This window comes from Oncorhynchus clarkii, chromosome 4 (assembly GCF_045791955.1).
Source record: "Oncorhynchus clarkii lewisi isolate Uvic-CL-2024 chromosome 4, UVic_Ocla_1.0, whole genome shotgun sequence".
NCBI lineage: Eukaryota > Metazoa > Chordata > Actinopteri > Salmoniformes > Salmonidae > Oncorhynchus > Oncorhynchus clarkii.
The window spans coordinates 85,637,872-85,664,723 of NC_092150.1; the positions used below are offsets into that span (position 1 = coordinate 85,637,872).

The 26,852-nt window shown below is 40.4% G+C and overlaps 1 protein-coding gene across 2 annotated transcripts in view; it reads left to right on the plus strand.

The window, feature by feature from the left end:
* Positions 1-26,852, plus strand: part of LOC139407391 (ryanodine receptor 3-like) — a 270,933-nt gene that overhangs the window by 207,878 nt on the left and 36,203 nt on the right. For both annotated transcript variants that reach the window (XM_071151137.1, XM_071151138.1), the window contains 13 exons: positions 642-702; positions 1,531-1,769; positions 2,629-2,737; positions 12,492-12,622; positions 12,885-13,003; positions 13,848-14,046; positions 14,514-14,608; positions 14,988-15,133; positions 15,466-15,553; positions 15,661-15,753; positions 15,985-16,152; positions 16,413-16,472; positions 17,002-17,139. In XM_071151137.1, the coding sequence (XP_071007238.1) occupies positions 642-702; positions 1,531-1,769; positions 2,629-2,737; positions 12,492-12,622; positions 12,885-13,003; positions 13,848-14,046; positions 14,514-14,608; positions 14,988-15,133; positions 15,466-15,553; positions 15,661-15,753; positions 15,985-16,152; positions 16,413-16,472; positions 17,002-17,139 (1,646 nt within the window). The remainder of the gene's footprint in view (positions 1-641; positions 703-1,530; positions 1,770-2,628; positions 2,738-12,491; positions 12,623-12,884; positions 13,004-13,847; positions 14,047-14,513; positions 14,609-14,987; positions 15,134-15,465; positions 15,554-15,660; positions 15,754-15,984; positions 16,153-16,412; positions 16,473-17,001; positions 17,140-26,852) is intronic.

Consider the following 26,852-nt stretch of genomic DNA (forward strand, 5'->3'; position numbering starts at 1 on the left):
AGTGTGTCAATGCCTTTACCAGTGTGTCAATGCCTTTACCAGTGTGTCAATGCCTTTACCAGTGTGTCAATGCCTTTACCAGTGTGTCAATGCCTTTACCAGTGTGTCAATGCCTTCACCGGTGTGTCAATGCCTTCACCAGTGTGTCAATGCCTTCACCAGTGTGTCAATGCCTTCACCAGTGTGTCAATGCCTTCACCAGTGTGTCAATTCCTTTACCAGTGTGTCAATGCCTTTACCAGTGTGTCAATGCCTTTACCAGTGTGTCAATGCCTTCACCAGTGTGCCAATGCATTTACCAGTGTGTCAATGCCTTTACCAGTGTGTCAATGCCTTCACCAGTGTGTCAATGCCTTCACCAGTGTGTCAATGCCTTCACCAGTGTGTCAATGCCTTTACCAGTGTGTCAATGCCTTCACCAGTGTGTCAATGCCTTCACCAGTGTGTCAATGCCTTCACCAGTGTGTCAATGCCTTCACCAGTGTGTCAATGCCTTTACCAGTGTGTCAATGCCTTCACCAGTGTGTCAATGCCTTCACCAGTGTGTCAATACCTTTACCAGTGTGCCTCAGTGCTGTGATTTGTACTCAGCGCTGCCTGTAGTCTTTGGCAGTGATTTCCATATCAATGTGTTATCATAGGGAGCGACTCGGCTATTATGGTGAGCTGTCTACACATCCTGGCTCATTCCCTCGACACAAGGTAAGAGCCTTTTAAAGACCCTGAAGAACAAACCTATTGTCTTCCCTTAAATCAGAAAAAGTCCAACCGCAACTTAATGTTCTGGTGCTTCTCGTTCAGTTCAGTTCAGTTTATTATATTGCATTTGTAAATTGTATAAATGGTGTATATTCAGGGCTCCCTTGTGAAAGAGGGTTTGCTCTCAATGGGAAATTAACTCCCTGTGGATATAAACTCCCTGTGGAAATAAACTCAGTGTGGAAATAAACTCCCTGTTGAAATAAACCCCCTGTGGAAATAAACTCCCTGTGGAAATAAACTCAGTGTGGAAATAAACTCCCTGTGGAAATAAACCCCCTGTGGAAATAAACTCCCTGTGGAAATAAACTCCCTGTGGAAATAAACCCCCTGTGGAAATAAACTCCCTGTGGAAATAAACTCCCTGTGGAAATAAACTCCCTGTGGAAATAATTGTTACATTAATAAAGGTTAAGATGCTTACAACATTAAAGACAATTTCATACTTTAGCTATGTACAGTATGTTGATCATTATTCTGGATGTAAAAAGTACACGCTTTGTACAGTGATGTTTGTCTGTCCGTGCAAATCCATCCACGTATGACCCCTGTAGGAATCCATTACACAAATGGTTTCCTGTGTGAGGAGAATCTCATTAGGTCATTACTGACCAAAAGCTTAGCAAAAGCTTAGATTTGGTTGTGCAGAGCGTCCTTTTGTCATTATAGGAGAATCATTTACGCTTATTTTTCTGCGTTGTTGTTCTTACACCTCTCCTTCTGTTCTGTCGTTCTTACACCTCTCCTTTTGTCCTCTTCCTCCCCTCCCAGGACGGTGATGAAGTCAGGCTCAGAGATGGTGAAGGCTGGGGTCAGGACATTATTTGAGAATGCAGCGGAGGACCTAGAGAAGACTCTGGAGATGCTGAAGCTGGGGAAGTTCAGCCAGTCCCGGAGCCAGATGAAGGGCTTGTCCCAGAACATCACCTACGCCACCACCGCTCTGCTGCCCATCCTCACAGCCCTGTTCGAACATGTCACCATGCACAACTTTGGAGTCTGCCTGCTGGGTGAGTTAGCCTTGATGTTATTTTAATATATTTATACTGGTTGACCCAAGTGTGAGTCCCCTAGTGCAGTGGTTCTCAAACCTCTCCTCTGGGACCCCCAGCCGTTCCAAACCTCTTCTCGGGGTTTGGGAGTGGCTGGGGGTCCCGAGGAGAGGTTTGGGAGTGGCCGGGGGTCCAGAGGAGAGGTTTTGAGTGGCTGGGGGTCCCGAGGAGAGGTTTGGGAATGGCTGGGGGTCACGAGGAGAGGTTTGGGAATGGCTGGGGGTCCCGAGGAGAGGTTTGGGAATGGCTGGGGGTCCCGAGGAGATGTTTGGGAGTGGCCGGGGGTCCAGAGGAGAGGTTTTGAGTGGCTGGGGGTCCAGAGGAGAGGTTTTGAGTGGTTGGGGGTCCCGAGGAGAGGTTTGAGAACGGCTGGGGGTCCCGAGGAGAGGTTTTGAGCGGTTGGGGGTTGAGAGGAGAGGTTTTGAGTGGCTGGGGGTCCCGAGGAGAGGTTTTGAGTGGCTGGGGGTCCCGAGGAGAGGTTTGGGAACGGCTGGGGGTCCCGAGGAGAGGTTTTGAGCGGTTGGGGGTTGTGAGGAGAGGTTTTGAGTGGCTGGGGGTCCCAAGGAGAGGTTTTGAGTGGCTGGGGGTCCCGAGGAGAGGTTTGGGAACGGCTGGGTGTCCCGAGGAGAGGTTTGGGAACGGCTAAGGGTCCCGAGGAGAGGTTTGCGAACGGCTGGGGGTCCCGAGGAGAGGTTGCGAGAATGGCTGGGGGTGCCCAGAGGAGAGGTTTGGGAGCGGCTGGGGGTGCCCAGAGGAGAGGTTTGGGAACTGCTGGGGGTTTCTAGGAAATCTGACCTGTGTGTGTTGCCTTTTCCAGTGGATGATGTCCAGCTGTCGTGCTATCGCATTGTGACGTGTCTCTACTCATTGGGCACGGGGAAACACATCTTCATGGAGAGGTATGAGGCCTCACCACATCTAAGGAGGTACAGTAGGAGCAGGAGATGGAATGAGAGTGATTAAATCTCTCTGGATAATTGGAGAAGGAAAACGCCATCCAACACTGACTAGAAAAATGACAATGTCTGAACTGTGGTGTGCTCTAAGGCACGTTTGCGTGCTGTACGTGAAGAAGAAAAAATTAAATAATGAAATGCCGAAACGTGCTGGTTCTACTTTTAGCAATAACGACACTTTTTTTGTCCCCTAGGCCTCTCCTTCAGAGTGCTATGGCACAGCAATGTACTCATGTCTACTGTAAATGTGTGTGTTTGTGTGTATTAATGTCTCTGTGTGTATTAATGTCTCTGTGTGTGTTAATCTCTGTGTGTCTTAATCTCTGTGTGTGTGTGTGTGTTAATGTCTCTGTGTGTGTGTTAATGTCTCTGTGTGTATTGTTTTTATTATGGATCCCCATTAGCTGTTGCCAAATCAGCAGCTACTCTTCCTGGGATCCAGCAAATTAAGGCAGTTTATACAATTTAAAAAACATTATAATACATTCACAGATTTCACAACACACTGTGTGCCCTCAGGGCCCCTACACTACCACATATCTACAGTACTAAGTGTGTGTGTGTGTGTGTGTGTGTGTGTGTGTGTGTGTGTGTGTGTGTGTGTGTGTGTGTGTGTGTGTGTGTGTGTGTGTGTGTGTGTGTATGCATGTGTCTGCGCCAATGTTTGTGTTGCTTCACAGTCCTTGCTGTTCCATAAAGTGTTTTTTAAATCTATTGTACTGCTTGAATCAGTCACTTGATGTGGAATAAAGGTCCATGTAGTCATGGCTCTATGTAGTACTGTGTGCCTCCCATAGTCTGTTCTGGACTTGGGGACTGTGAAGAGACCTCTTGTAGCATGTCTTATGGGTGTCTGAGCTGTGTGCCAGTAGTTTAGACAGACAGCTCAGTAGATTCAACATGTCAATACCTCTCATAAATAAAAGTAGTGATGAAGTCAATCTCTCCTCCACTTTCAGCCAGGAGAGGTTGACATGCATATTATTAACCTGATGCGTCGAGCAATCCCGTATCCGGGAGCATAATTATAGCCTCAAGCTCATTACCATAACGCAACGTTAACGTTATTCATGAAAATCGCAAATGAAATTAAATAAATATATTGGCTCACAAGTTTAGCCTTTTGTTAACAACACTGTCATCTCAGATGTTCAAAAAATGCTTTTCAACCATAGCTACACAAGCATTTGTGTAAGAGTATTGATAGCCTAGCATAGCATTAAGCCTAGCATTCAGCAGGAAACATTTTCACAAAAACAAGAAAAGCATTCAAATAAAATCATTTACCTTTGAAGAACTTCAGATGTTCTCAATAAGGAGACTCTCAGTTGGATAGCAAATGTTCAGTTTTTCCAAAAATATTATTTGTGTAGGAGAAATCGCTCCGTTTTGTTCATCACGTTTGGCTAAGAAAAATGCAGTCTCTCGAAACGCCAAACTTTTTTCCAAATTAACTCCATAATATCGACAGTAACATGGCAAACGTTGTTTAGAATCAATCTTCAAGGTGTTTTTCACATATCTATTCGATGATAAGTCATTCGTGGCAGTTTGGTTTCTCCTCTGAAGCAAATGGTAAAATACACGCAGCTGGAAATTACGCAATAATTGCAACGGAGGACACCAGACGGAACACCTGGTAAATGTAGTTTCTTATGGTCAATCTTCCAATGATATGCCTACAAATACGTCACAATGCTGCAAGACACCTTGGGGAAACGACAGAAAGTGTAGGCTCATTCCTTGCGCATTCACAGCCATATAAGGAGACATTGGAACAAAGCGCATTCAAAATCTGGGTCATTTCCTGTTTGAAATTTCATCTTGGTTTCGCCTGTAGCATCAGTTCTGGGGCACTCACAGGTAATATCTTTGCAGATTTGGAAACGTCAGAGTGTTTTCTTTCTTTGTATATGCATAGTCGAGCATATTTTCGTGACAAAATATCGCGCTTAAAACGGGAACGTTTTTTTATCCAATAATGAAATTGCGCCCCCAGAGTTCCAAGAAGTTAATATTAGCTCTCTGTGTATATCCAAGGGCCAGCCGTGCTGCCCTGTTCTGAGCCAATTGCAATTTTCCTAAGTCCTTTTTTTGTGGCACTTGACCACACGACTGAACAGTAGTCAAGGTGTGACAAAACTAGGGCCTGTAGGACCTGCCTTGTTGATAGTGTTGTTAAGGCAGAGCATCGCTTTATTTTAGACAGACCACATGACTGAACAGTAGTCAAGGTGTGACAAAACTAGGGCCTGTAGGACCTGCCTTGTTGATAGTGTTGTTAAGGCAGAGCATCGCTTTATTTTAGACAGACTTCTCCCCAACTTAGCTACTACTGCATACTACTTAGCTACTACTCAACATCCACATTATTTATTACAAGATTTAGTTGAGGTTTAGGGTTTAGTGAGTGTTTTGTTCCAAATACAATGCTTTTAGTTTTAGAAATATTTAGGGCTGACTTATTCCTTGCCACCCAATCTGAAACTAACTGCAGCTCTCTGTTCAGTCATTTTAGTCGCTGTAGTAGCTGACGTGTATAGTGTTGACACTCTGGCTTAACTCAGTCAGTGACATGTCGTTTGTAAAAATTGGAAAAAACAAGGGACCTAAACAGCTACCCTGGGGAATTCCTGATTCTAACTGGATTATATTTGAGAGGCTTCAATTAAAAAACACCCTCTGTGTTCTGTTAGACAAGTAACTCATTGTCCACATTATCAAATCAAATCAAATGTATTTATATAGCCCTTCTTACATCAGCTGATATCTCAAAGTGCTGTACAGAAACCCAGCCTAAAACTCCAAACAGCAAGCAATGCAGGTGTAGAAGCACGGTGGCTAGGAAAAACTCCCTAGAAAGGAACCAGGCTATGAGGGGTGGCCAGTCCTCTTCTGGCTGTGCCGGGTGGAGATTATATCAGAACATGCCCAAGATGTTCAAATGTTCATAAATGACCAGCATGGTCAAATAATAATATTCACAGTAGTTGTCGAGGGTGCAACAAGTCAGCACCTCAGGAGTAAATGTCAGTTGGCTTTTCATAGCCGATCATTAAGAGTATCTCTACCACTCCTGCTGTCTCTAGAGAGTTGAAAACAGCAGGTCTGGGACAGGTAGCACGTCCGGTGAACAGGTCAGGGTTCCATAGCCGCAGGCAGAATAGTTGAATCTGCAGCAGCAGCACGACCAGGTGGACTGGGGACAGAAAGGAGTCATCAGGCCAGGTAGTCCTGAGGCATGGTCCTAGGGCTCAGGTCCTCCGAAAGAGAGAATTAGAGAGAGCATACTTAAATTCACACAGGACACCGGATAAGACAGGAGAAATACTCCAGATATAACAGACTGACCCTAGCCTCCCGACACATGAACTACTACAGCATAAATACTGGAGGCTGAGACAGGAGGGGTCAGGAGACATTGTGGCCCCATCCGATGATACCCCCAGACAGGGCCAAACAGGCAGGATATAACCCCACCCACTTTTCCAAAGCACAGCCCTCACACCACTTTATTTTAATTTTATTTTGCATATATTTTACCAGGTAGGCTAGTTGAGAACAAGTTCTCATTTGCAACTGCGACCTGGCCAAGATAAAGCATAGCAATTCGACACATACAACAACACAGAGTTACACATGGAATAAACAAAACATAGTCAATAATATAGTAGAACAAAAGTAAACAAAAAGTATATATACAGTGAGTGCAAATTAGGTAGGATAAGGAAGTTAAGGCAATAAATGGGCCATGGTGGTGAAGTAATTACCATATAGCAATTAAACACTGGAATGGTAGATGTGCAGAAGATGCATGTGCAAGTAGACATACTGGGGTGCAAAGGAGCAAGATAAATAAATAAATAAATAAATACTGTATGGGGATGAGGTAGGTAGATAGATGGGCTATGTACAGGTGCAGTGATCTGTGAGCTGCTCTGACAGCTGTACCCAAACAATTCGGCTTCTAATGATAACATGCATGAAGCCAAGGCTTTTACGGTTACAGAAGTTAACAAAAGAGAGCACCTGGGGAGTGGAGCTAGGACCTGCTGGGCCTGGATTAACCTCTACATCACCAGAGGAGAAGTAGGATAAGGGTACGGCTAAATGCTATATGAACTGGCTGTCTAGCACGTTCAGAACAGAGAGTAAAAGGAGCAGGTTTCTGGGCACGATAGCATAGATTCAAGGCATAGTGTACAGACAAAGGTAAGATAGGATGTGAGTACATTGGAGGTAAACCTAGGCATTGAGTAATGATGAGAGAGATATAGTCCCTAGAGACATTTAAACCAGATGATGTCATCGCATATGTAGGAGGTGGAACAACATGGTTGGTTAAGGCATATTGAGCAGGGCTAGAGGCTCTACAGTGAAATAAGACAGTAATCCCTAACCAGGACAGTAATGGACAAGGCATATTGATATTAGAGAGAGGCATGCGTAGCCAAGTGAACATATGGGTCCAGTGAGTGGTTGGGCTGACTGGGAACACGGCGATTCAGACAGTTAGCAGGCCGATGCTAACACGCTAACAGTTAGTAGGCCGGGGCTAAACGAGTAGCAGTTAGCAGACTGGGGCTGGCAAGCTATCAGTTAGCAGACCGGGTTAGCAAGCAAGCAGTTTGCAGGGGTTAGCAGTTAGCAGACCGGGGCAGGCAAGCTAGCAGTTAGTAGACCGGGGCTAGCAAGTTAACCTTTGGGGGACGTCGCAATGGGGGCAAGTCTATTTTTGCCTCTTTGTGCAGTGACGTCGATAGACCAGTTGTGGAGTTAGTAGGGTTCCAAGTAGCTCTAAGTAGCTAGCAGGCCTAGCAGGTTAGCAGAATGGGCGTCGCGCCTGAGAAGCCTGTTGGAATCCTCGGGCAGATTGTCGGTATTCCAGTCATAGAGGATTGGCGGGATTCCGTGCCACGTACTGGCAGTAGAAAGGGTCCGGATATTGTAGCCCAGGAAGTGGGCTTCGGTGGTAGCACAGGAGCCCTTGCCGGGCTAGCTTCAGGCTATCCAAGAGTAGTCACCTGGGATTGCGGTTAGCTGGTTGCGAAGTTCCAGATGAAAATGTTCAGAGTTTGCGGTAGGAATCCGGGGATATGGAGTGAAATAGGTCCGTTATGCTCTGGTTTGAGTCACGTTGTTTGAACTGGCAAGAGCTTTCTGAGCTAAAGGTTTAGCTGCTGTCCGCTAGCAATGGTTTGCTAACTGATAGTTGGTAGGTAGTTAGCTGGCTAGCTTCAGTTGAGGGATTCCAGATACGAGGTAAATAGAAATACTTTAGAAAAAAGCAGAGAATCCCAGTGGAGAGAGAGGAACCGGCCAGGCAGAGACAGCAAGGGCGGTTCGTTGCTCCAGAGCCTTTCCGTTCACCTTCACACTCCTGGGCCAGACTACACTCGATCATATGACCTACTGAAGAGATGAGTCTTCAGTAAAGACTTAAATGTTGAGACCGAGTCTGCGTCTCTCACATGGGTAGACAGACCATTCCATAAAAATTGAGCTCTATAGGAGAAAGCTCTGCCTCCAGCTGTTTGCTTAGAAATTCTAGGGACAAATAGGTGGCCTGTAGAGCATTGCAGTAGTTTAACCTAGAAATAACAAAAGCATGGATACATTTTTCTGCATAGTTTTTGGACAGAAAGTTTCTGATTTTTGCAATGTTACGTAGATGAAAAAAAAAAGCTGTCCTTGAAATGGTCTTGATATGTTCGTCAAAAGAGAGATCAGGGTCCAGAGTAACACCAAGGTCCTTCACAGTTTTATTTGAGACGACTGTACAACCATCAAGATTAATTGTCAGATTCAACAGAAGATCTCTTTGTTTCTTGGGACCTAGAACAAGCATCTCTGTTTTGTCCGAGTTTAAAAGTAGAATGTTTGCAGCCATCCACTTCCTTATGTCTGAAACACAGGCTTCTAGCGAGGGCAATCTTGGGGCTTCACCATGTTTCATTGAAATGTACAGCTGTGTGTCATCCGCAACAGTCAAAGTTAACAATGTTTTTGAATGACATCCCTAAGAGGTCAAATATATAGTGTAAACAATAGAGGTCCTAAAACGGAACCTTGAGGAACACCGAAATTTACAGTTGATTTGTCAGAGGACAAACCATTCACAGAAAAAAACTGATATCTTTCCGATAGATAAGATCTAAACCACGCCAGAACTTGTCCGTGTAGACCAATTTGGGTTTCAAATCTCTCCAAAAGAATGTGGTGATCGATGGTATCAAAAGCAGTTGTAAGGTCTAGGAGCACGAGGACAGATGCAGAGCCTCGGTCTGACGCCATTAAAAGGTAATTTACCACCTTCACAAGTGCAGTCTTAGTGCTATGATGGGGTCTAAAACCAGACTGAAGCATTTCGTATACATTGTTTGTCTTCAGGAAGGCAGTGAGTTGCTGCGCAACAGCTTTTCTAAAAATCTTGAGAGGAATGGAATATTCGATATAGGCCGATAGTTTTTTTATATTTTCTGGGTAAAGGTTTGGCTTTTTCAAGAGAGGCTTTATTACTGCCACTTTTAGTGAGTTTGGTACACATCCGGTGGATAGAGAGCCGTTTATTATGTTCAACATAGGAGGGCCAAGCACAGGAAGCAGCTCTTTCAGAGGTTTAGTTGGATTGAGTCCAGTATGCAGCTTGAAGGTTTAGAGAACATGATTATTTTTATCATTGTGTCAAGAGATATAGTACTAAAACACTTGAGTGTCTCTCTTGATACTAGGTCCTGGCAGAGTTGTGCAGACTCAGGACAACTGAGCTTTGGAGGAATACGCAGATTTAAAGAGGAGTCCGTAATTTGCTTTCTAATGATCATGATATTTTCCTCAAAGAAGTTCATGACTGTATTACTGCTGAAGTGAAAGCCATCCTCTCTTGGGGAATGCTGCTTTTTAGTTAGCTTTGCAACAGTATCAAAAATACATTTGGAATTGTTCTTATTTTCCTCAATTAAGTTGGAAAAATAGGATGATGGAGCAGCAGTAAGGGCTCTTCGATGCTGCACGGTACTGTCTTTCCAAGCTAGTCGGAAGACTTCCAGTTTGGTGTGGCGCCATTTCCGTTCCAATTTTCTGAAAGCTTGCTTCAGAGCTCGGGTATTTTCTGTATACCAGGGAGCTAGTTACTTATGACAAATGTTTTTCGTTTTTAGGGGTGCGACTGCATCTAGGGTATTGCGCAAGGTTAAATTGAGTTCCTCAGTTAGGTGGTTAACTGATTGACGTCCTTGGGTAGGCAGAGGGAGTCTGGAAGGGCATCAAGGAATCTTTGGGTTGTCTGAGAATTTATAGCACGACTTTTGATGCTCCTTTGTTGGGGTCTGAGCAGATTATTTGTTGCGATTGTAAACGTAATAAAATAGTTCAGGATTATGAGGAAAAACATTAAGATCCTCAACATTTATTCCATGGGACAAAACTAGGTCCAGAGTATGACTGTGACAGTGAGTAGGTCCAGAGACATGTTGGACAAAACCCACTGAGTCGATGATGGCTCCGAAAGCCTTTTGGAGTGGGTCTGTGGACTTTTCCATGTGAATATTAAAATCCCGAAAAATTTGAATATCATCTGTTATAACTACAAGGTCCGATAGGAATTCAGGGAACTCGGTGAGGAATGCTGTATATGGCCCAGGAGGATTGTAAACAGTAGCTATAAAAAGTGATTGAGTAGGCTGCATAGATTTCATGACTAGAAGCTCAAAAGACGAAAACATATATTTTTTTGTAAATTGAAATTTGCTATCATAAATGTTAGCAACACCTCCGCCTTTGCGAGGTGCACGGGAGATATGGGCACTAGTGTAGCCAGGAGGTGAGGCCTCATTTAACACAGTAAATTCATCAGGTTTAAGCCATGTTTCAGTCAGGCCAATCACATCAAGATTATGATCAGTGATTAGTTCATTGACTATAACTGCCTTTGAAGTGAGGGATATAACATAAGCAGCCCTATTTTGAGATGTGAGGTATCACAATCTCTTTCAATAATGGCAGGAATGGAGGAGGTCTTTATTCTAGTGAGATTGCTAAGGCAAACACCTCCATGTTTAGTTTTGCCCAACCTAGGTTGAGGCAATGGGGATAGCTGAGCTGACTACACTGACTGTGCTAGTGGCAGACTCCACTAAGCTGACAGGCTGGCTAACAGCCTACTGCCTGGCCTGCACCCTATTTCATTGTGGAGCTAGAGGAGTTAGAGCCCTGTCTATGCTGGTAGATAAGATGAGAGCACCCCTCCAGCTAGGATGGAGTCCGTCACTCCTCAGCAGGCCAGGCTTGGTCCTGTTTGTGGGTTAGTCCCAGAAATAGGGCCAATTATCTACAAATTCTATATTTTAGGAGGGGCAGAAAACAGTTTTCAACCAGTGATTGAGTTGTGAGACTGCTGTAGAGCTCATCACTCCCCCTAACTGGGAGGGGGCCAGAGACTCAATGCCGACACATCTTTCTAGCTGATTTACACACTGAAGCTATGTTGCGTTTGGTGACCTCTGACTGTTTCATCCTAACATCGTTGGTGCCGACGTGGATAACAATATCTCTATATTCTCTACACTCGCCAGTTTTAGCCTTAGCCAGCACTATCTTCAGATTAGCCTTAATGTCGGTAGCCCTGCCCCTTGGTAAACAGTGTATGATTCGTTTTAAGTCTAATACTGCGGGTAATGGAGTCGCCAATGACTAGGGTTTTCAATTTGTCAGAGCTAATGGTGGGAAGCTTCGGCGTCTCAGATCCCGTAACGGGAGGAGTAGAGACAAGAGAAGGCTCCGACTCGCTGCTTAATGGGGAGAACCGGTTGAATGTTTCTGTTGGCTGAATGAGCAACAACGGTTTAGCATTCCTACAGCATTTCCTTCCAGAAGCCATGAGAAAGTTGTCCGGCTGCGGGGACCGTGCCAGGGGATTTATACTAACGTTACTATCTGTACTTACTGGTGGCACAGACGCTGTTTCATCCTTTCCAACACTGAAATTACCCTTGCCTAACGCTTGCGTCTGAAGCTGGGCTTGCAGCACGGCTATCTTCACCATAAGGCGATTGTTCTCCTGTATATTATGAGTACAGCGACTGCAATTAGAAGGCATAATGCTAATGTGATTACTTAGCTTCGGCTGTTGGAGGTCCTGACGAACCACGTCCAGATAAAGTGTCCGGGATAGAAAAGTTGAATGGGGGAAAAAAAGTTGAATGAGGGAAAAACAAAAAAATATAAACGGTAATTAAAAAGTAAAAACCGTAAAGTTGTCAGGTAGCAAAGTAAGGTTGGTAAACAAGTCTGCAAGTTGTGACCGGAAATGACGAATCTGGTCATCTGAACATCAACTGTAGCAGGGGGTGTAAAGGGGGTGTAAAGCAATAACACAAGTTTTTCCATCAGCTGACTATGGTCGATAATGTCAAAAGCTGCACTGAAGTCTGACAAGACAGCCCCCACAATAATGTTATCATCAATTTATCTCAGTGTGTATTAATGTCTCTGTGTGTGTCAATGACTCTGTGTGTGTTAATGTTTCTCTGTGTATTAATGTTTCTGTGTGTGTTAATGTTTCTGTGTGTGTTAATGTTTCTGTGTGTGTTAATGTTTCTGTGTGTGTTAATGTTTCTGTGTGTATTTATGTCTCTGTGTGTATTAATGTCTCTGTGTGTATTTATGTCTCTGTGTGTATTAATGTCTCTGTGTGTGTTAATGTCTCTGTGTGTATTCCCTTCAGGCACCTACCAGCCCTAGGGGAGTGTCTGGCCACCCTGGTAGGAGCCATGCCTGTAGCTTTCCTGGAGCCTGATCTTAACGCTCACAACCCCCTGTCTGTCTTCAACACCAAGACACCGCGAGAGAGGGCCAGTAAGTCACTACTCTGCAGTCGCAATACTGAATCATAACACTACCAATTTATCAGAACCAATATATGCTTGACTACAACCCGTATGCCCTTGCATTGACCTCCACTACATCCTTAGTTCTACTGTAAGGGCCGTTTTCCTGGACACAAGGCCTAGTCCTTGACCATGCATTTTAGTCCAGGACCAAGCTTCATCAATGTCTGGGAAACCAGCCCTATGTTTATTAACGGTGTATGGCTAACTGAGTGCTGTTCTCTGTGTAGTCTTGAGTATGCCTGACTCTGTGGAGGAGATGTGTTCAGAGGTGCCTCGTCTGGATCGCCTGCTGAAGGACATCAACGACATCTCAGAGTCTGGAGCACGATACACAGAGATGCCACAGGTCAGGAGGGCATGGACAGTTTTTTTTATTTCACCTTTTTTTAACCAGGTAGGCTAGTTGAGAACAAGTTCTCATTTACAACTGCGACCTGGCCAAGATAAAGCATAGCAGTGTGAACAGACAACAACACAGAGTTACACATGGAGTAAACAATTAACAAGTCAATAACACAGAAGAAAAAAAAGAGAGTCTATATACATTGTGTGCAAATGGCATGAGGAGGTAGGCGAATAATTACAATTTAGCAGATTAACACTGGAGTGATAAATGATCAGATGGTCATGTACAGGTAGAGATACTGGTGTGCAAAAGAGCAGAAAAGTAAATAAATATAAACAGTATGGGGATGAGGTAGGTAAATTGGGTGGGCTATTTACCGATAGACTATGTACAGCTGCAGCTGTTGTTATCACTACATCTGTTCATATTACAAGAGAGCTTTTCTTTAGACAGTGAACCCTATTTTAAAGCTGGAATCCTCAGCGGTGAAGCTGTCGCGTTATTTTGCGATATTACAACAACAAAGACACGTTACTTGTTACAACGAACAGAGTTCTCTTCGTCTGACATCGTTGCACGTGCGATAGAACACAGAGAATGTACTACCATTTATTTTCACCATGATGCCGGATTCTCCTCCTCCTCCCCAAAGGAACTCATTAAAGCTAGAGCCTTGATTGACTGCAACACCTTGATTAAAATGACCTCTGGCATGACGGCATTACGTGGTGTAACTTAATATCACAATTTATCGTGATATAGCTTAATATTCTGATAATGGTGATATTGCTTAATATTGTGGTTAGCGCTTAATATGGTGCCGTCCCATCCCCATCCCCTCCAGGTGATTGAGGTGATCCTGCCCATGTTGTGTAACTACCTGTCCTACTGGTGGGAGAGAGGAACAGAGAACTCTGCTCCACACACCGCCTGCTGCACCACCGTGTGCTCCAACCACCTCAGCATCATCCTGGGGAACATCCTGAAGATCCTCAACAACAACCTGGGCATTGACGACGCTCCCTGGATGAAGAGGATCGCAGGTGGGATACTGGGTTATTATTACCTCGGGGCTAACGTTTTAACAGAGGAGGTTTTGGTGAACTCGTGTGTTGAGGAACCTGGCCTTAGACCGGAAGACTTGCGTTAACTCCATGAGTCAATGCCTACCCACTGGGCACACACTGGTAGAATCAACGTGGTTTCCATGTAATTTCGATGTGATTACGTTGAACCAACGTGGAATCGATGTTGAATTGATGTCTGTGCCCAGTGAGTAGGCTTTAGCTCAACGGGCTAATACAGTCTCATTGCACACAGGATACCCGCGTTTGAACCTAGTTGGTCATGTTTGGCAATGTGATGAATGATGAATAATAAACACAAAGCTGTGGTCGTAGCATTCCCAGCCGTACTCTTTGAATCAAAGTGAAAATCAACTTTTTGGGAGTGTAGTGAAGCAACTCCTCAGTGAGGCGAAATCTGATTGGTTTCGTTGGTATCATTGCAGTCTACTCTCAGCCAATCATCTGTAAGGCTGCAGCAGACCTCCTGAAGAGTCACTTCCTGCCCACTCTAGAGAAACTCAGGAAGAAGACAGTCAAGGTGAGATGAGAGGAATTGAAATGTATTCTTTGGACTGCTGTCCATTTGTTTGTTTTCATTTTCTATGAATCATTCACAAGAGTCAATCACACAACTAGCTTGAATCCATAATGCGAACCTGCCAACCTCTATGTTATTGTTCGGCGTGACAATGACAAGACTTGGCAGTACAGCAAGGCTAGCGCACGGCCATTAAGGAAAATCCCTTTTGAGTGATTTCGTAGTTCCCTGACCCCAGGGGGCGATGGAGGAGGAGCCGCTGAAGTCTGACTTTAAAGGAGACACTCAGGAAACCGAGCTTCTGTTATTACTATGTTGTAAAGGTGTTATAACTGTTATTATGTGTTATAACTATGTTATTACTATGTTATAACCCCAGGTGGTGGCAGAGGAGGAGCTGCTGAAGGCTGACATTAAAGGAGACACTCAGGAAGCTGAGCTTCTCATTCTGGATGAGTTTGCTGTCCTCTGTAGAGACCTGTACGCCTTCTACCCAATGCTCATCCGCTACATGGACAACAACAGGTAGTATAACCCAGCCAGCCTTTCCAACACACACATCTGTTGTTTAGGTTCTGGGAAATCTGCAGGCCTTGACAAAATGTTCACTGAATTCATTTAGAATGACACTGTGTACAGTACTGTACTTGTATTTTATTTTTATTTGTCCTTTTATTTATTTCAGGAGATCATAGTGAGATAACATGGATCCAATCTTTCTTATTTGGGATTGCTACCTGCAGATTCCCCCAATGCATATCCTGGACTCTAGGCTACATAACACAACCGATGGTTACTATGGCCTCACCTCTTCTTTAGTCCACTTCTCATGAAAACGTCTGTCAAACTCCCACCAGGTCCAGATGGTTGAAGAGGCCTGATGCTCAGTCCAACGAGCTCTTCACCATGGTGGCGGAGATCTTCATTCTCTGGTGCAAATCACACGTAAGACATTTCACATTAGAATACTACATACAGTGAGTTCATTTATTTTCAAGTTCTGTTTGAAGATTCTTCTCGTTTCTTTCCTTCTTTACTGACCCCGTTGACAGAACTTCAAAAGGGAAGAGCAGAACTTTGTGGTTCAGAATGAAATCAACAACTTGTCTTTCTTGACTGGGGAACGTAAAACCAAGATGTCCAAGGTAAGGACGGAGTTCGTTTAGCCAGTAGTGAGTAAAGAAAGACATTCGCAGAAGCGCTCTCACTGTGGTTGTCGGGAAATCCTGGTGGAGGCTTCCAGATATACCTGCTTATTCCCTCACAATTCCAGGAATCTTCCAACCAGGATTTCTGAAGAACCGAGTATTCTCTCTCTCTCTCTCTCTCTCTCTCTCTGTGTATCTCTTTCTCTCTCCCTGTCGGTCTCTCCACAGTCAGGTGGTGACCAGGATAGGAAGCACAAGAAGCGCCGTGGAGAGTTATACTCTGTCCAGACCTCTCTGATCGTAGCCGCACTGAAGAAGATGCTGCCCATCGGACTCAACATGTGCACCCCAGGAGACCAGGAGCTCATCTCATTGGCCAAGATAAGATACAGTCTGGTGAGTTATACTACATTATCCCTCTAACCCTGGAGACCAGGAGCTCATCTCATTGGCCAAGATAAGATACAATCTGGTGAGATATAATACTGTCATATTGCTAAAGTCTTCAATGATCATGTGAAGTAGCGTATTGATGTGTGATCACGCTACGTTTGTATTCACAGATATCCAGGCCTATCCCCAGCCATTTTGGCATGTTTTTAACCCATTCTCTCACTCCGAGTAGTTTCTCACTCCATCCTGTTTCCCTCCGACAGAAAGACACAGACGATGAGGTGAAGGATCACTTGCGTGAGAACCTACATCTTCAGGACAAGGTAGGCTTGGGAAATGTAAAATGATCTGATATTCCGTGTACTTTGTATCTCCCCTGGTCATTTCTCTGCGCTACAGGAAAGTGTGGTCTGTAACCTCTGCATTACTTACTGTATTCAGCAGACCAGGACATTCAGATGCAGAAGCATTTGTAAAAAAAAGGATGTGGATGTAGTTTCAGTGACACCAACTGAAAAAAACATAATATGTTTTTTTTTTATGTTGATATGGTTTAACATTGTAAATGGACAAATTATAACATGTTTAGTGTGTGTGTGTGTGTGTGTGTGTGTGTGTGTGTGTATGTGTGTATGTGTGTATGTGTGTGTGTGTGTGTGTGTATGTGTGTGTGTGCGCGTGTGTATGTGTGTGTGTGTGTGTGTGTGTGTGTGTGTGTGTGTGTATGTGTATGTGTGTATGTGTATGTATGTGTGTGTGTGTGTGTGTGTGTGTGTGTATGTGTGTGTGTGTGTGTATGTGTGTATGTGTGTATGTGTGTATGTGTGTATGTGTATGTGTGTATATATGAAGTCTGATGACCTGGCAGTGCAGTGGCAGATGAACCTGTATAAGGATGTGGTGGTGGTGGGGAGTGAGGAACGTGCCGACCCAGAACAGACTGTGGACAGAATACAAAGCCTCTCCGCTGCAGTCTTCCACCTGGAGCAGGTACCCTCACAGTCAACAGTTACAACTCTAGAAAGTCTGTTGTTTACTACGTGATGACATGATTTTCTCACTGAGACATAATGTCTCTTTTACAAGGGTGCCCTGTTTACAAACACGGCATCAAATACAAAGTACAGAATGAGGATTTAGTAATACAATTAGAACAGTCAAAGTGTGGATTATAACAGTCAAAGTGTGGATTATAACAGTCAAAGTGTGGATTATAACAGTCAAAGTGTGGATTATAACAGTCAAAGTGTGGATTATAACAGTCAAATTGACATCCACAGAAGAATGTTTTGAGACGTAATGTTTTAAGACGTAATGTCCATAAGACGTAATGTTTTAAGACGTAATGTCCATAAGACGTAATGTTTTAAGACGTAATGTTTTGAGACGTATTGTTTTAAGACGTAATGTTTTGAGACGTAATGTTTTGAGACGTAATGTTTTGAGACGTAATGTTTTGAGACGTAATGTTTTGAGACGTAATGTTTTAAGACGTAATGTTTTGAGACGTCATGTTTTAAGACGTAATGTTTTGAGACGTAATGTCCATAAGACGTAATGTTTTAAGACGTAATGTCCATAAGACGTAATGTTTTAAGACGTAATGTTTTGAGACGTAATGTTTTGAGACGTAATGTTTTGAGACGTAATGTCCATAAGACGTAATGTTTTAAGACGTAATGTTTTGAGACGTAATGTTTTGAGACGTAATGTTTTGAGACGTAATGTTTTGAGACGTAATGTTTTGAGACGTAATGTCCATAAGACGTAATGTTTTGAGACGTAATGTCCATAAGACGTAATGTTTTAAGACGTAATGTCCATAAGACGTAATGTTTTAAGACGTAATGTTTTGAGACGTATTGTTTTAAGACGTAATGTTTTGAGACGTAATGTTTTGAGACGTAATGTTTTGAGACGTAATGTTTTGAGACGTAATGTTTTGAGACGTAATGTTTTAAGACGTAATGTCCATAAGACGTAATGTTTTAAGACGTAATGTTTTGAGACGTAATGTTTTGAGACGTAATGTTTTGAGACGTAATGTTTTGAGACGTAATGTCCATAAGACGTAATGTTTTGAGACGTAATGTCCATAAGACGTAATGTTTTAAGACGTAATGTCCATAAGACGTAATGTTTTAAGACGTAATGTTTTGAGACGTATTGTTTTAAGACGTAATGTTTTGAGACGTAATGTTTTGAGACGTAATGTTTTGAGACGTAATGTTTTGAGACGTAATGTTTTGAGACGTAATGTTTTAAGACGTAATGTCCATAAGACGTAATGTTTTAAGACGTAATGTTTTGAGACGTAATGTTTTGAGACGTAATGTTTTGAGACGTAATGTTTTGAGACGTAATGTCCATAAGACGTAATGTTTTGAGACGTAATGTCCATAAGACGTAATGTTTTAAGACGTAATGTCCATAAGACGTAATGTTTTAAGACGTAATGTTTTGAGACGTATTGTTTTAAGACGTAATGTTTTGAGACGTAATGTTTTGAGACGTAATGTTTTGAGACGTAATGTTTTGAGACGTAATGTTTTGAGACGTAATGTTTTAAGACGTAATGTCCATAAGACGTAATGTTTTAAGACGTAATGTTTTGAGACGTAATGTTTTGAGACGTAATGTTTTGAGACGTAATGTTTTGAGACGTAATGTCCATAAGACGTAATGTTTTAAGATGTAATGTTTTGAGACGTAATGTTTTGAGACGTAATGTTTTGAGACGTAATGTTTTGAGACGTAATGTTTTGAGACGTAATGTTTTAAGACGTAATGTCCATAAGACGTAATGTTTTGAGACGTAATGTTTTGAGACGTAATGTTTTGAGACGTCATGTTTTAAGACGTAATGTTTTGAGACGTAATGTTTTGAGACGTCATGTTTTGAGACGCAATGTTTTGAGACGTCATGTTTTGAGACGTAATGTTTTGAGACGTAATGTTTTAAGACGTAATGTTTCAAGACGTAATGTTTTGAGACGTAATGTCCATAAGACGTAATGTTTTAAGACGTAATGTTTTGAGACGTAATGTTTTGAGACGTAATGTTTTGAGACGTAATGTTTTGAGACGTAATGTTTTGAGACGTAATGTTTTGAGACGTAATGTTTTGAGACGTAATGTTTTGAGACGTAATGTCCATAAGACGTAATGTTTTGAGACGTAATGTCCATAAGACGTAATGTTTTAAGACGTAATGTTTTGAGACGTATTGTTTTAAGACGTAATGTTTTGAGACGTAATGTTTTGAGACGTAATGTTTTGAGACGTAATGTTTTGAGACGTAATGTTTTGAGACGTAATGTTTTAAGACGTAATGTCCATAAGACGTAATGTTTTAAGACGTAATGTTTTGAGACGTAATGTTTTGAGACTTAATGTTTTGAGACGTAATGTCCATAAGACGTAATGTTTTAAGACGTAATGTTTTGAGACGTAATGTTTTGAGACGTAATGTTTTGAGACGTAATGTTTTGAGACGTAATGTTTTAAGACGTAATGTCCATAAGACGTAATGTTTTAAGACGTAATGTTTTGAGACGTAATGTTTTGAGACGTCATGTTTTAAGACGTAATGTTTTGAGACGTAACGTTCTGAGACGCAATGTTTTGAGACGTCATGTTTTGAGACGTAATGTTTTGAGACGTAATGTTTTAAGACGTAATGTTTTAAGACGTAATGTTTTGAGACGTAATGTTTTGAGACGTAATCTTTTGAAACGTCATGTTTTGAGACGTAATGTTTTAAGACGTATTGTTTTGAGACGTAATGTCCGTAAGACGTAATGTTTTGAGACGTAATGTTTTAAGATGTAATGTTTTAAGACGTAATGTTTTGAGACGTAATGTCCGTAAGACGTAATGTTTTGAGACGTAATGTCCATAAGACGTAATGTTTTGAGACGTCATGTTTTGAGACGTAATGTTTTAAGACGTAATGTTTTGAGAAGTCATGTTTTGAGACGTAATGTCCGTAAGACGTAATGTTTTGAGACGTCATGTTTTGAGACGTAATGTCCGTAAGACGTAATGTTTTGAGACGTAATGTTTTGAGACGTAATGTTTTGAGACGTCATGTTTTAAGACGTAATGTTTTGAGACGTAATGTTTTGAGACGTAATGTTTTGAGACGTAATGTTTTAAGACGTAATGTCCATAAGACGTAATGTTTTAAGACGTAATGTTTTGAGACGTAATGTTTTGAGACGTAATGTTTTGAGACGTAATGTTTTGAGACGTAATGTCCATAAGACGTAATGTTTTGAGACGTAATGTCCATAAGACGTAATGTTTTAAGACGTAATGTCCATAAGACGTAATGTTTTAAGACGTAATGTTTTGAGACGTATTGTTTTAAGACGTAATGTTTTGAGACGTAATGTTTTGAGACGTAATGTTTTGAGACGTAATGTTTTGAGACGTAATGTTTTGAGACGTAATGTCCATAAGACGTAATGTTTTGAGACGTAATGTCCATAAGACGTAATGTTTTAAGACGTAATGTTTTGAGACGTATTGTTTTAAGACGTAATGTTTTGAGACGTAATGTTTTGAGACGTAATGTTTTGAGACGTAATGTTTTGAGACGTAATGTTTTGAGACGTAATGTTTTAAGACGTAATGTCCATAAGACGTAATGTTTTAAGACGTAATGTTTTAAGACGTAATGTTTTGAGACGTAATGTTTTGAGACGTAATCTTTTGAAACGTCATGTTTTGAGACGTAATGTTTTAAGACGTATTGTTTTGAGACGTAATGTCCGTAAGACGTAATGTTTTGAGACGTAATGTTTTGAGACGTAATGTTTTGAGACGTCATGTTTTGAGACGTCATGTTTTGAGACGTAATGTTTTAAGATGTAATGTTTTAAGACGTAATGTTTTGAGACGTAATGTCCGTAAGACGTAATGTTTTGAGACGTAATGTCCATAAGACGTAATGTTTTGAGACGTCATGTTTTGAGACGTAATGTTTTAAGACGTAATGTTTTGAGAAGTCATGTTTTGAGACGTAATGTCCGTAAGACGTAATGTTTTGAGACGTCATGTTTTGAGATGTAATGTCCGTAAGACGTAATGTTTTGAGACGTAATGTTTTGAGACGTAATGTTTTGAGACGTCATGTTTTAAGACGTAATGTTTTGAGACGTAATGTTTTGAGACGTCATGTTTTGAGACGTAATGTTTTGAGACGTAATGTTTTAAGACGTAATGTCCATAAGACGTAATGTTTTAAGACGTAATGTTTTGAGACGTAATGTTTTGAGACGTAATGTTTTGAGACGTAATGTTTTGAGACGTAATGTCCATAAGACGTAATGTTTTGAGACGTAATGTCCATAAGACGTAATGTTTTAAGACGTAATGTCCATAAGACGTAATGTTTTAAGACGTAATGTTTTGAGACGTATTGTTTTAAGACGTAATGTTTTGAGACGTAATGTTTTGAGACGTAATGTTTTGAGACGTAATGTTTTGAGACGTAATGTTTTGAGACGTAATGTTTTAAGACGTAATGTCCATAAGACGTAATGTTTTAAGACGTAATGTTTTGAGACGTAATGTTTTGAGACGTAATGTTTTGAGACGTAATGTTTTGAGACGTAATGTCCATAAGACGTAATGTTTTGAGACGTAATGTCCATAAGACGGAATGTTTTAAGACGTAATGTCCATAAGACGTAATGTTTTAAGACGTAATGTTTTGAGACGTATTGTTTTAAGACGTAATGTTTTGAGACGTAATGTTTTGAGACGTAATGTTTTGAGACGTAATGTTTTGAGACGTAATGTTTTGAGACGTAATGTTTTAAGACGTAATGTCCATAAGACGTAATGTTTTAAGACGTAATGTTTTGAGACGTAATGTCCATAAGACGGAATGTTTTAAGACGTAATGTCCATAAGACGTAATGTTTTAAGACGTAATGTTTTGAGACGTATTGTTTTAAGACGTAATGTTTTGAGACGTAATGTTTTGAGACGTAATGTTTTGAGACGTAATGTTTTGAGACGTAATGTTTTGAGACGTAATGTTTTAAGACGTAATGTCCATAAGACGTAATGTTTTAAGACGTAATGTTTTGAGACGTAATGTTTTGAGACGTAATGTTTTGAGACGTAATGTTTTGAGACGTAATGTTTTGAGACGTAATGTTTTAAGACGTAATGTCCATAAGACGTAATGTTTTAAGACGTAATGTTTTGAGACGTAATGTTTTGAGACGTAATGTTTTGAGACGTAATGTTTTGAGACGTAATGTCCATAAGACGTAATGTTTTGAGACGTAATGTCCATAAGACGGAATGTTTTAAGACGTAATGTCCATAAGACGTAATGTTTTAAGACGTAATGTTTTGAGACGTATTGTTTTAAGACGTAATGTTTTGAGACGTAATGTTTTGAGACGTAATGTTTTGAGACGTAATGTTTTGAGACGTAATGTTTTGAGACGTAATGTTTTAAGACGTAATGTCCATAAGACGTAATGTTTTAAGACGTAATGTTTTGAGACGTAATGTTTTGAGACGTAATGTTTTGAGACGTAATGTCCATAAGACGTAATGTTTTAAGATGTAATGTTTTGAGACGTAATGTTTTGAGACGTAATGTTTTGAGACGTAATGTTTTGAGACGTAATGTTTTGAGACGTAATGTTTTAAGACGTAATGTCCATAAGACGTAATGTTTTGAGACGTAATGTTTTGAGACGTAATGTTTTGAGACGTCATGTTTTGAGACGTAATGTTTTGAGACGTAATGTTTTGAGACGCAATGTTTTGAGACGTCATGTTTTGAGACGTAATGTTTTGAGACGTAATGTTTTAAGACGTAATGTTTCAAGACGTAATGTTTTGAGACGTAATGTCCATAAGACGTAATGTTTTAAGACGTAATGTTTTGAGACGTAATGTTTTGAGACGTAATGTTTTGAGACGTAATGTTTTGAGACGTAATGTTTTGAGACGTAATGTTTTGAGACGTAATGTTTTGAGACGTAATGTTTTGAGACGTAATGTTTTGAGACGTAATGTCCATAAGACGTAATGTTTTGAGACGTAATGTCCATAAGACGTAATGTTTTAAGACGTAATGTTTTGAGACGTATTGTTTTAAGACGTAATGTTTTGAGACGTAATGTTTTGAGACGTAATGTTTTGAGACGTAATGTTTTGAGACGTAATGTTTTGAGACGTAATGTTTTAAGACGTAATGTCCATAAGACGTAATGTTTTAAGACGTAATGTTTTGAGACGTAATGTTTTGAGACTTAATGTTTTGAGACGTAATGTCCATAAGACGTAATGTTTTAAGACGTAATGTTTTGAGACGTAATGTTTTGAGACGTAATGTTTTGAGACGTAATGTTTTGAGACGTAATGTTTTGAGACGTAATGTTTTGAGACGTAATGTTTTGAGACGTAATGTTTTAAGACGTAATGTCCATAAGACGTAATGTTTTAAGACGTAATGTTTTGAGACGTAATGTTTTGAGACGTCATGTTTTAAGACGTAATGTTTTGAGACGTAACGTTCTGAGACGCAATGTTTTGAGACGTCATGTTTTGAGACGTAATGTTTTGAGACGTAATGTTTTAAGACGTAATGTTTTAAGACGTAATGTTTTGAGACGTAATGTTTTGAGACGTAATCTTTTGAAACGTCATGTTTTGAGACGTAATGTTTTAAGACGTATTGTTTTGAGACGTAATGTCCGTAAGACGTAATGTTTTGAGACGTAATGTTTTGAGACGTAATGTTTTGAGACGTCATGTTTTGAGACGTCATGTTTTGAGACGTAATGTTTTAAGATGTAATGTTTTAAGACGTAATGTTTTGAGACGTAATGTCCGTAAGACGTAATGTTTTGAGACGTAATGTCCATAAGACGTAATGTTTTGAGACGTCATGTTTTGAGACGTAATGTTTTAAGACGTAATGTTTTGAGAAGTCATGTTTTGAGACGTAATGTCCGTAAGACGTAATGTTTTGAGACGTCATGTTTTGAGACGTAATGTCCGTAAGACGTAATGTTTTGAGACGTAATGTTTTGAGACGTAATGTTTTGAGACGTCATGTTTTAAGACGTAATGTTTTGAGACGTAATGTTTTGAGACGTCATGTTTTGAGACGCAATGTTTTGAGACGTCATGTTTTGAGACGTAATGTTTTGAGACGTAATGTTTTAAGACGTAATGTTTCAAGACGTAATGTTTTGAGACGTAATGTCCATAAGACGTAATGTCCATAAGACGTAATGTTTTGAGACGTAATGTTTTGAGACGTAATGTTTTGAGACGTAATGTTTTGAGACGTAATGTTTTGAGACGTAATGTCCATAAGACGTAATGTTTTGAGACGTAATGTCCATAAGACGTAATGTTTTAACACGTAATGTTTTGAGACGTATTGTTTTAAGACGTAATGTTTTGAGACGTAATGTTTTGAGACGTAATGTTTTGAGACGTAATGTTTTGAGACGTAATGTTTTGAGACGTAATGTTTTAAGACGTAATGTCCATAAGACGTCATGTTTTAAGACGTAATGTTTTGAGACGTAATGTTTTGAGACTTAATGTTTTGAGACGTAATGTCCATAAGACGTAATGTTTTAAGACGTAATGTTTTGAGACGTAATGTTTTGAGACGTAATGTTTTGAGACGTAATGTTTTGAGACGTAATGTTTTGAGACGTAATGTTTTGAGACGTAATGTTTTGAGACGTAATGTTTTGAGACGTAATGTTTTAAGACGTAATGTCCATAAGACGTAATGTTTTAAGACGTAATGTTTTGAGACGTAATGTTTTGAGACGTCATGTTTTAAGACGTAATGTTTTGAGACGTAATGTTTTGAGACGTAATGTTTTAAGACGTAATGTTTTGAGAAGTCATGTTTTGAGACGTAATGTCCGTAAGACGTAATGTTTTGAGACGTCATGTTTTGAGACGTAATGTCCGTAAGACGTAATGTTTTGAGACGTCATGTTTTGAGACATAATGTCCGTAAGACGTAATGTTTTGAGACGTAATGTCCATAAGACGTAATGTTTTGAGACGTAATGTCCATAAGACGTCATGTTTTGAGACGTAATGTCCATAAGACGTAATGATTTGAGACGTAATGTTTTGAGACGTAATGTTTTGAGACGTAATGTCCATAAGACGTAATGTTTTGAGACGTAATGTTTTGAGACGTAATGTTTTGAGACGTAATGTTTTGAGACGTAATGTCCATAAGACGTAATGTTTTGAGACGTAATGTCCATAAGACGTAATGTTTTGAGACGTAATGTCCATAAGACGTCATGTTTTGAGACGTAATGTCCATAAGACGTAATGTTTTGAGACGTAATGTCCATAAGACGTCATGTTTTGAGACGTAATGTCCGTAAGACGTAATGTTTTGAGACGTAATCTTTTGAAACGTCATGTTTTGAGACGTAATGTTTTAAGACGTAATGTCCATAAGACGTAATGTTTTAAGACGTAATGTTTTGAGACGTAATGTTTTGAGACGTAATGTTTTGAGACGTAATGTTTTGAGACGTAATGTCCATAAGACGTAATGTTTTGAGACGTAATGTCCATAAGACGTAATGTTTTAAGACGTAATGTCCATAAGACGTAATGTTTTAAGACGTAATGTTTTGAGACGTATTGTTTTAAGACGTAATGTTTTGAGACGTAATGTTTTGAGACGTAATGTTTTGAGACGTAATGTTTTGAGACGTAATGTTTTGAGACGTAATGTCCATAAGACGTAATGTTTTGAGACGTAATGTCCATAAGACGTAATGTTTTAAGACGTAATGTTTTGAGACGTATTGTTTTAAGACGTAATGTTTTGAGACGTAATGTTTTGAGACGTAATGTTTTGAGACGTAATGTTTTGAGACGTAATGTTTTGAGACGTAATGTTTTAAGACGTAATGTCCATAAGACGTAATGTTTTAAGACGTAATGTTTTGAGACGTAATGTTTTGAGACTTAATGTTTTGAGACGTAATGTCCATAAGACGTAATGTTTTAAGACGTAATGTTTTGAGACGTAATGTTTTGAGACGTAATGTTTTGAGACGTAATGTTTTGAGACGTAATGTTTTGAGACGTAATGTTTTGAGACGTAATGTTTTAAGACGTAATGTCCATAAGACGTAATGTTTTAAGACGTAATGTTTTGAGACGTAATGTTTTGAGACGTCATGTTTTAAGACGTAATGTTTTGAGACGTAACGTTCTGAGACGCAATGTTTTGAGACGTCATGTTTTGAGACGTAATGTTTTGAGACGTAATGTTTTAAGACGTAATGTTTTAAGACGTAATGTTTTGAGACGTAATGTTTTGAGACGTAATCTTTTGAAACGTCATGTTTTGAGACGTAATGTTTTAAGACGTATTGTTTTGAGACGTAATGTCCGTAAGACGTAATGTTTTGAGACGTAATGTTTTGAGACGTAATGTTTTGAGACGTCATGTTTTGAGACGTCATGTTTTGAGACGTAATGTTTTAAGATGTAATGTTTTAAGACGTAATGTTTTGAGACGTAATGTCCGTAAGACGTAATGTTTTGAGACGTAATGTCCATAAGACGTAATGTTTTGAGACGTCATGTTTTGAGACGTAATGTTTTAAGACGTAATGTTTTGAGAAGTCATGTTTTGAGACGTAATGTCCGTAAGACGT